The following is a 9,943-nucleotide window of genomic DNA, read 5'->3' on the forward strand; positions in this document are numbered from 1 at the left end:
CCTCTCTAACACCAAACATCCACCTGAATGCCCCTGCATAAATTTTTCTCTGATGTATCGGAAGCAGAAGCCTTCGTTCTTCTTAGGCCTAATGTACATGTCCACATGTCTGTGGTCTGTCTGTGGTTCCCTCTGTTTCAGAAGGAGGCCTCCCCCCCTCACAGCCCCTCTCCAGATCTCTCTCATGTACCTCGTAGACTTTGCTCAGGAGATCTGCACCGCTATTGCAGCTTTTTGCACACTGCCAGATACATTTTGTTGGCTGTAATTCTATTTTGTAGTTGTGTTTATAACAAGTCTTGATGCAGCTGTCCAGCCTTATTTGTTTTCCACATTGGTAATTACTGTAAAATTGCTTAATTTATGATATTTCTAATCTGTAAATATAATCAGAAATAAATCAGTTTGATTACATAAATAAATTGCGTCGTCGTTTGTTACCATATGCTGTAGCTGAAGTGCGTTGAAGCTTATATTAGATGATTGAACAGGTGACAGATTCAGGTTTATCTTCAAACTATTTACTGTTAAATTTTCCAACAACTGCTGTCAAAGCAAATCCTTTTTCCACCTCTGTGCTAATTTGACCTAACATCACCCACACAAATCATTTTCACAGTCACAACTTTTAATTTAGCAAATAACACGTGCTTTGTAACATCTCATGTGAAGCTGAGTGAGCTTAGCGCAGGTTTGCAGCAGATACAGTGGTAAGGAAAAGTATGTGAACCTTTTGGAATTGCGTGGTTTACTGCATTAATTTCTCATAAAATGTGATCTGATCTTCATCTGAACTGTTACTGGTTGACCCCCCACCCTTGGCATCAATAACCTCAACCAGGCACTTCCTGTAGCTGTGAATCAGACCTGCACATTGTTCAGGAGGAATTTTAGTTCATTCTTCCTGCAGAACTGCTCTAGCTCTGTCATATTCTTTGGACGTCTCGTGTGTGGCTCTCTTCAAGTTGTTCCATAGCATCTCTATTGGGTTGAGGTCTGTTCACTGACTTGGCCACTCCAGACGGTGGATTTTGTTTTTCTGGAGTCATTCTGTTATGCGTTTTGAATCATCGTCCTGTAGCATCACCCGACTTCTACAGTTTCAGCTGACGTACAGACATTCTCGCATTCTTTTAAAGATTGGACTTTCAATTCCAATTTTCCAAAAGGTTCACATACTTTTGCTTGCCACTGTATAAAGGGAGACCGAAGCAAGGTTATACAACTTAGCTTTAATGAAATAGTGACATCACAATAAATTTAACCACAAAAAAGAAGAAACAAAGCAAACTTTATGGATCGTAATCAAACACGGTTGAGCTAATTAAATGTAACTGAACTGATGTAAATGCTTCGCCAGTAAACCTGAACAGAATGGAAGTGAATTACGTGACCGCTCCACCTGTCCGCTTTCTTGTGGGTTCTGCTAGTGGGTCTTTTCTGTTCTTCATTCTGAATTTGATGTCTACTGTATCTAACACGTGGTGAGGTTTTATGAGTGTGCAGTGAAAGCCACAGAGTCCAGTTATCTATCATACAAAGTTGTATCAAGTTCTTGTCATGCATTTGCTGTGGAATCACCTTTGGAAAGATTTTGTACAATGTTGACTTCATTATTCTGTGAGTACTCAGATTATGAACATGTCATGTATTTTGCTTGCTTTATGCTTGTGTTACTGATAGAAATCCATAGTTAATTACATAGTTGTAAAACTTGAAATGTAATGGTACTTAGTAGCATTATTTTCACTAGTAAATGTACTGCATGAAAAGTATAAGGGTATGTGTATATCTGTTTGATGTCTGGTATTTGGTTATATATTCCCAGTAGTGACTGTTCACCTGATGTTCTGAAGTCTTCCAGTACAAATATAGTATGCATGAAATGAGCTACATGCTACTAAGTTACACTGTGTTGTTTTGATGCCAGTGCTCACATACTGTTTTTATTCACAGGTGGGGCATCCAGCTTGCAATCGGAGCAGCCTGATAACGATCAGAATGCAGTTCCTGAAGACACAGAAATGGCTGTAGATGCTCTGGATGCTTTCTGCATCGTGAAATCCACAGCACATGACACCACAGGGGCCAAAGGCCAAAGCCAGGACAGAACCAAAGGTTAGTGTGGCTCCTGCAGGACAGTATACGGTCTAAATTTCACACTCCCAAAAAAGAACTTTAACTAGTGACCCTACTTCATTGGTGTCATGCTCCCAGACCACACTTACTTCTATATTCTCCATTTGTTTTCTCTTTTTGCTGAGTTTTCTTGTGGTACTTAAAAAGAAGACATGACATTATACTATGTAGGTTATTGTTACTGTGAGTGTGTTACCAAGCTAATATTTGCTGCTACCAGGGCTATCCATTCTTTCTTTTTGTTTTTTTTTTATAGAAGACATGATAGTCATATTTTTTCAGCTCACTTACTGCCAACTTTTAACCTTTTTGGCACTTTTTTTTAAATGACTGTAATCATTTGAGGTGTTGCATGCTGAGTAATTGAGAATCTGAGCCAGCCATAGAGGATGGATTTTATACGCTATTTATTATGTCACAGATTGTTTGACTAATCTCCCCAAGTCTTTGAAATCTGCTTGTCTCTTATTTTATTTTGGTCTAGGTCATTGTAAAATCAAAAAGAATAATAGATGGAAAAGCAAGATCCAAGCACGTGAGTACTTTAAATTTTTATTTCATCCATCTTTAATCCAATTTTCATGTTTCATTTATTTAGTTGATCTGTGTCTTTATTTAGGTTTCATTGAAAACTGTGCCCGCCAGATAAAGTAGATGTAGTCCATCCAATCCTGTAGAAGTTTCTTGAAGTTACAGTACATTTTATTTATTTATTTGTTTGAACTGCTACACAGATGGTTTTGATTCAAGTCAAATCTTTGTATGTCTCTGTGTTGTTTATGTTAATATAAGCTTATGATGTTGCCCATCGGGGGCAGGTGGTACAGTCACAAGGGTTCAAGGAGAGCCCCTTCACTAAATAAGCTGTGTCGTAATTCCACATATGTAACACTAGAGGTCAGGATTGTTGTCTTTTAAACACAGGTTTTTATGAGGTTCAGGAGATCACTTTTTTCTTGAAGCAAAAGATTTAATAACTAAGCTGTGTTTAACAGTAGTGTTAGATAATACTTTGTGGTTCATAGAAAGCGTAAATCATCTTAATAAATATACCCTCCCCCTCTGGTGGAATGTATGGGTTGCCTAAGTTCAACACCTTTCATGTCTGTCAGTGCTTTAAAGACAACTTATCACAAAAAAACATTTCTTATAAGACAATAGTTATTTACCGTACTGTTTTTGTCTTATCCAAAGTCATCATGATTATACAACAAGTCATCATAACAAATGTAATCCCTAGATTTAATAGTTGCATTGGGTAAAAATCTTTCTTCCTTTCTCCCTGAGAGAACTGTAATAGAAATAACATTTACAGAAGATGTTGCCTTGATGGTAACATCCCGTATCCCAATATACAGTATGGAACCATGTTGACGGTACCTTCAATCAAATGCAATCAACCATACCTGCTGATAGCAGTCTGAATGGTCTTTTTCATCATTGTTATGGAGAACCCCAATGTCTTTCAGTCCATCTCACATGAGCCTTGGCCCATGTCAGATGGACTAATGTATGGCTTCTTCCATGTGTAGTAGAGTTCCAGGTTGCATTTCTGGATTCAGCAGCTACTGTGTTAAGTGACAGGGGGTGTTTCTAAAGTACTCCTGGGCCCATATGACTATATTCATCATAGCAGCATGATGGTTTCTCATGCACATTCAACAGTGACAGTTTTTATTGCATTTTAGGAAAACTCCTAGGTTTTCTCTAAAGCTTTAGTGTGTTATCCTTAACAAATTAATAGTATAGCATGAAATTGATCAGAGCTGAATAAATCTGATTTGCCTCTTTAATTCCTCTTCTGATTTTTACATTTGCAAACTGCACAATAATAGTATCAATTATTATGTGTGTGTAATGTATGTGTGTAGTAACCTGATAGTATCGTCCTTCCTGTTGTCTATCTGCAGCCTTCAGCTTCATTAAGACCTTCCCAAAAAGCGGGCCACTGGAAAAAAAAGAGGGACAAGAGGGCGTCTCTGAAGCGGACTTTGAGGAGATCACAGAAGAAACCCAAACAGTATGCCAGGTGTTTTTCATTCTTTATTTCTTTGATAATTGCAGCATTTGGAGTAAATATACTTTTAGAAATGTCTTCTTATTGAAAATGATATAAAATAACTCTAAACTGAACCTTCATTCTGCTATTCACTCAGAACTACGATGGCAGTTCTAAGGCATCTGCTGATGCCAAGCAACCTGCCGAGAGAAGTGAGAGTCATGAAGAAGGCTCAGCTACAGCACAGACAGTCTGCAGCTCGTCCACCCCGAAGAAACGCTTGATGATACCACTTTCTGAGAAAGAGAAGCTTCTAGACTGGGAAATGAAAGTCACATCAGAAGAAAATCCTATTAACACAAAGGCTACACAGCAACATGAAGACCAGGTCAGGACACATATTTATTAAGGCAGCAAATGTAATTATTTTTCTTGGGAAGAAGAAGACTGCATTTTTCTCTGCGTTTGCATATCTCTGCATAGTGGTCAAGTGACGGTGACATCACAGAGATAAGTAGAATAGATTCCGCAATATGTTGACTACATTTTTATTGCCCTCTGATGTTTTATCAGGTACCAGCAGAGACAGAAGCAGATAAGCTTCATAAAGACTCAAGCCAGGATGGAGAACCATCTCAGAGCCAAGCCTCTGCCTCGTCCCTCTCAGCTTTCCAGCTCATAGCCAACGCCTTCAGGAGGAAGTTTAGTGTGACCAATCCCTCCAGGAGCTCCAACACTGCAGTCATAATGTATATATAAAGTCCTTTGCTTCAGTTTTAGTGCCACTTTAAAGCTGCTATAGGCACTATTTCTATAAAAATCTACCTGTCTTATCTTAACACCATCTTTTGCTTTGTAATTTATGAACAGGCGACCCACACGCGACAGGTCCCGCAAAAAAAGGCCCATGTCAGAGGGTGCGTTCAACCTTGGTTCCCTCTTTAGCACTGAGAGTTTGGAGCCATCTGGAGAGGAGAAGGCGGCAGCCAAGCCTGAATCTTGGTGGGCATCTATAGAGGCCGATCCATGGGGAGCGGGGCAAGACCTGCCCTCTTTGCTGCAGCAGGTGTCCCTAAAGGGCCAGAGGGACTCTGGAGGGGTGTTCTCTGACAACATGGGCTCATTGTCCCGTAAGAGGGTCAACCTCTTCTCTTCCCTGAGGCTGAAGAAGAGGGAGTTGTCTGACAGTGAAGGGAAAGACCACGAGATTCAGAAGGAAATAAAAACCATCCTCACCAACCTCAGAAACAAAGGTTAGTGCAGTGATCTCTTAACACAGTGAAAATATTCTAAGTTGCATTCCTGAAGTCATTCTCAAAGTCATGTTTCTGGTGTAATTTCAATATTTAATTTCTTTTAGAGCTTTGCACTGGTCCCTACTAACTCCTGAGGAAAATGCATGACACACGAGTTGCTGAATGTTCCACAACTAGTTGTTAACTGTGTCAATTTGGTGGTGAAGCAAGTGATGTACAGACTTTTTGTCAGAGCTTTGTTTCTTCTCCTGGAAAAAACATCTGCATACTGTCTGGAAACAGTTCTAATAAGAGCAATTAGGCTGATTCATTGTGGGCCCTTGAATCAAAACAGTGAGCTAAAATAAAAAAAGTTAAATGCTCTGTAAACCTGATGGGAACTGCAGTCAGTGTGTTCATTAACATGAGTTAGAAGTCGTAGAACAAACACATTTTTAATCGCATTTCTCTAACAAAACATTTACTGTGCTTTTTAATACAGATGTCACACAACAAGTGTCATGAATAAGTTCAAACCATGAAATATTACCACTTGTACAAGCTGTACATTCAGAACTTGATGCAGCCTTTAAATGTTTGAAAGTTTCTGTGCTATACTCATGTTTTTCATTTCTTTTTATTCTGAATCTAGCCTCTAGTCAACAGAATCTGGAGGAGTCTTCGTCCAGCGAGGATGAAAATGAAAACCTGACATTCAATCACAAGGTTTGTATGAAGCATTCACAAGCACTGAAAGGCAGCACAATGCCAGTAAAACACAGCTACAAATGGCGTGTTTGTGAAATGTTCTGTACTTGCCAGCTGTGTGCAGAGAGACAGAGGATGAAGCAGGAGAAGACGGTGGCGCAGCAGGCTAAAAGAGAACAGCTGAAGAGGCTTCATAGAGCTCAGGTATTGTTCTTTTTAGATTCTCTCATTTTTTAATTGAATGGTTCAGGCAGGAAAACTGTCCATGGCCTCGGTACACTGTAAGAAGAAAAGGCAAAAACATCTAATATTTGTCAAACTGAAGTACTTGTTGCTACCAGTGATTATAATACATTTAACATTTTGAAAATTTACATGATGCTCCTAAAGTAAATGTACTGCTCCCACCGACTGAACAGGTTCCTTGTGTTTCGAGAAGTAGCTGTAGTACAACATGGGGTATTCTCACAACTATCTGATTACAGTATCTGGATTCTGTTTCTGTATGTGTACATTACAGTTGGACTAGGCAACATTTTTGAATCAAACAAACCTGCCTGCCTGGTCTAAATTGGACCACAAAACTTTGTTAAGGTTTCTTTCATTTACCTACATTTAAGGAAGAGGAATGTTTATAGACAGAGAGTAGCACTACAAAGAAAAATAATCTAGTACAAATCTAGTACTGCTTTTATAGTTTGTAGCTGAGTCATTGCCCTGTTGTGAGACCAAACTGGTTTCAATCAAACAGCATCATAGGAGTTGCAATAGCCCTTCTTCAAGTTTCTTTTTACCCTGTACAAATCTCCCACTTTTCTCCCACCAAAGCAACTCCAGACCATCACATTGCCTCCGCTTGATGCTTGATGCCTGAGTATCGGTCTGCATCTCTGGTTATTCTTCTTCTTTGTTATCTGAGCACCTGATACTTTGTTTGTTCATCCACAACACTTTTCCAGCCGTCCTGTGGACAAGAACAGACTGACAAGTTTCAGAAGAAAGTTTTTTGTTTCTGGTTATTTTCAGTCTAATTAAACCCACGCTGATGCTAAATAAGCCAGTTTTATTTCTACTTTAACCAGCAGTTTTCAGCTGTGCTAAAATAATTTTGTTAAATAATAAATTACCCTTTTAAAGTGATAAACTTGCATTAGCAAAATCAGTGTTCCATTGGAACAGAGGACTAATGATTGCTAATAATAGGCCTTGTTGATCTTAGTAGATATTCCTTTAAAAAAAAAAAAAAGTTTCTGGTTATTTCCAATCAATTTGAAGTAAATAAACCAACAAAAAAAAACCGTAAATTAATTTACATGGAAGATGTGAAAGCAGATCTGTCAAAAAAAAGTGCCTAATTATATGTGTCATGATATTTTTTGCTTTGCCCAGATGATCCAAAGACAACTTGAGGAAGTTGGAGAGAAACAGAGAGACCTGGAGGAGAGGGGCGTGGCTATCGAAAAGATCATAAGAGGAGAAACGGGTACTAAAAGATACATCTACACACACTGAATTGCCTTGTGACTCTTTTTGAGCCTGAACAAGACAAAGCTACTTTTGATGGTAGAACCCTGCATCATAACACCTTGGTTTGATCTACAATACAGCTCAAAGGAATTACACTGTGAAAGCCTTAATCTTTTTTTTTTCTTTTTATTGCCATGCCTGTACTTCTCAGATCAGTTAGTGAAAAAAGCATTGCCTTGTAATCCGGGGCTGGTTAAAAGCCTCTTCATAGAGTTAATGGTCGTACTCACAATGGACACTGTGAGACATCATTGTTGCTTCATCTTTTTACAGTAAAGGGCTTTGTTTGTGTTCCAGTAAATTGTGAGGACTTGTCAGGTTGATGCAAAGCAGATGCCCTGTGCGTCTGTGTGTGTTTGCATTTAGATTTTCCTATATTTTATGTTATTCTTGTAATGGCTTAAAATTATGTTCTTTGATCTTTCTTATTTAATCTGCCTCTTCTGTCCCCTGTCAACTCTATTACATTCATCTCTCTCCTATGAACCCTCCTCCCTTTCAACTTTGCATCACCTCCTCTTTTCCCAGATTCATGTCAAACTCATGACAGTGATGAGACCCAGCTCTATCAGTCTTGGTTTAAACTTGTTCTGGAGAAGAACAGATTGGCTCGCTATGAGTCTGAACTCATGATCTTGTAAGTGACTGCGTCTGATCTCACACACAGATGAAAGACCTGCCGAGAAAAATATTTGTTAAAGTTCACCCAATCCTCTCCTTTCACTTAGCGCCCAGGAGCTTGAACTGGAGGACACACAGAGCCGACTGCAACAAGATCTAAGACGCAGAATGGCAGTAGAAGGTAAGGGGTGATCAAACACACACACACACACACACACACACACACACACACACACACACACACACACACACACACACACACACACACATGCTGGTAGTGAAACAAAATAAAATATAAATGTCTTCCTGCATTATCGCAGATACAAAGAAGAGTGCATCTGAGCTTCAGGAGGAGCAGGAAATTCTATCAGATATCATGAAGATGGTGGAGAAAAGAGACATGCTGGTCTCGATACTGGAGGAGCAGAGGCTGAAGGAGAGGGCTGAGGACAGGGACCTGGAGAGCCTCGTACTGTCCAAGGGATATGAATTCCACTGGGTCCAGGCAGATGACAGCTGGGAGCAGGAAAAACTGGACTGTGAGGACTGAATGTAGTAGGAAAGGGTACAGCCGTTTGTTTTTCACATTCAAACAAATAAAATGGAAAAATAGAAAATCTAGAAAATGTGATTATGGTAATGTCATGAAAGCCTTAATTCTGCCTGATGACAACAGCGAGACTTCAGGTAGTCTCTGTTTGTGCTGGTATGCTGGGCTCAGACACTGAGGAAGAATCGAAATGGAGCCTTAACTAATGACTTCCTTTACAGCCACGAGGGCTAATAACATTTATGCCATTAAGGTTATTGGACCTCTTTGCTCAGAAGTCCTTGTCATGGCTCAAGCTGACACTGACCTGAAGCTGAACGTACAATATGCTTAACCACTTGTAGGTATGTGAGCGAGTGCCTTGTAAAAATGACATACACCAAATCAGAAATCAAATCACCCGCTTTATGAGGATGCTTGCCTACAGTCGCCCTGGATAGCACAGGAAACTACTCAGTGTTTTTCCTGACAATTTTGTGTTTTGTACAGTGGGAATCATTTCAAATTTTTGCCATGCAGAAAAGATGTTTGTAGCTATTTGTATGAGTTTTAACAATATTTATCAGTTTGTGATAGAGCGCTGTCTAAAATAAAAGTCATTGTATTTACGCCAACACTAATGAGCACAGGGAACGGATGCACTTCTGTCAGGTGGCTAAAAATCTCACCTTTTAACTCCGTTGTGACACTAATTGCCAGTAATTGAAGATGATCACCTGCAATGGATTCAGATGTTTTAATGCATAAAAAAAAAAAGGATACATTGTTGGATTTACTGACTACTATGAGCTACACTGTGATTCTCCTGTTGTTGCTGGATTTAACCTGCTGTATGCGTCAAAATGACATAAGAAAATGAATAATGCGTTTACATGTTTAATTAAGTGTGAATTAGCAAAACACTAAATTCAGAAGAAGTTGCGTTCGTTTCATGATAAGAACCATAAGCTGTGATATTTCGGTTTGTTTTTTATGCTGCTTAAATGTCTTTTAAATTGAAAAGAAGAATAAAAATGAGTGTAAACATTTTGAGGAGTGTTTAAGTGATTTTTCTAATTTACTGGACTACATTTACAACTGCATTAAATAAAGTACTTTAAGGGTAAATGCACTTTTAAAAGAGTAGTCTACTTCCACTTGTGCTGGTGCAGTTTATGTGCAAAA

General features: G+C 39.1%; 1 protein-coding gene across 6 annotated transcripts in view; it reads left to right on the forward strand.

Annotated features, from left to right (window-relative positions):
• mical2b (microtubule associated monooxygenase, calponin and LIM domain containing 2b) overlaps positions 1 to 9,808 on the forward strand; it is a 47,286-nt gene extending 37,478 nt beyond the window's left edge. For 5 of the 6 annotated variants that reach the window (XM_026365645.1, XM_026365644.1, XM_026365647.1 and 2 more), the window contains 12 exons: positions 1,957 to 2,118; positions 2,624 to 2,674; positions 4,050 to 4,168; positions 4,296 to 4,526; positions 4,712 to 4,887; positions 5,009 to 5,391; positions 6,026 to 6,099; positions 6,196 to 6,285; positions 7,471 to 7,564; positions 8,137 to 8,245; positions 8,337 to 8,410; positions 8,550 to 9,808. In XM_026365645.1, coding sequence (XP_026221430.1) covers positions 1,957 to 2,118; positions 2,624 to 2,674; positions 4,050 to 4,168; positions 4,296 to 4,526; positions 4,712 to 4,887; positions 5,009 to 5,391; positions 6,026 to 6,099; positions 6,196 to 6,285; positions 7,471 to 7,564; positions 8,137 to 8,245; positions 8,337 to 8,410; positions 8,550 to 8,779 — 1,793 coding nt within the window. In that variant the 3' untranslated portion in view covers positions 8,780 to 9,808. The remainder of the gene's footprint in view (positions 1 to 1,956; positions 2,119 to 2,623; positions 2,675 to 4,049; positions 4,169 to 4,295; positions 4,527 to 4,711; positions 4,888 to 5,008; positions 5,392 to 6,025; positions 6,100 to 6,195; positions 6,286 to 7,470; positions 7,565 to 8,136; positions 8,246 to 8,336; positions 8,411 to 8,549) is intronic. The other variant, XM_026365646.1, reaches the window with a different exon arrangement.
• Positions 9,809 to 9,943: the final 135 nt, after the last annotated feature.

This window comes from Anabas testudineus, chromosome 6 (assembly GCF_900324465.2).
Source record: "Anabas testudineus chromosome 6, fAnaTes1.2, whole genome shotgun sequence".
In the NCBI taxonomy this organism is placed as follows: Eukaryota; Metazoa; Chordata; class Actinopteri; order Anabantiformes; family Anabantidae; genus Anabas; species Anabas testudineus.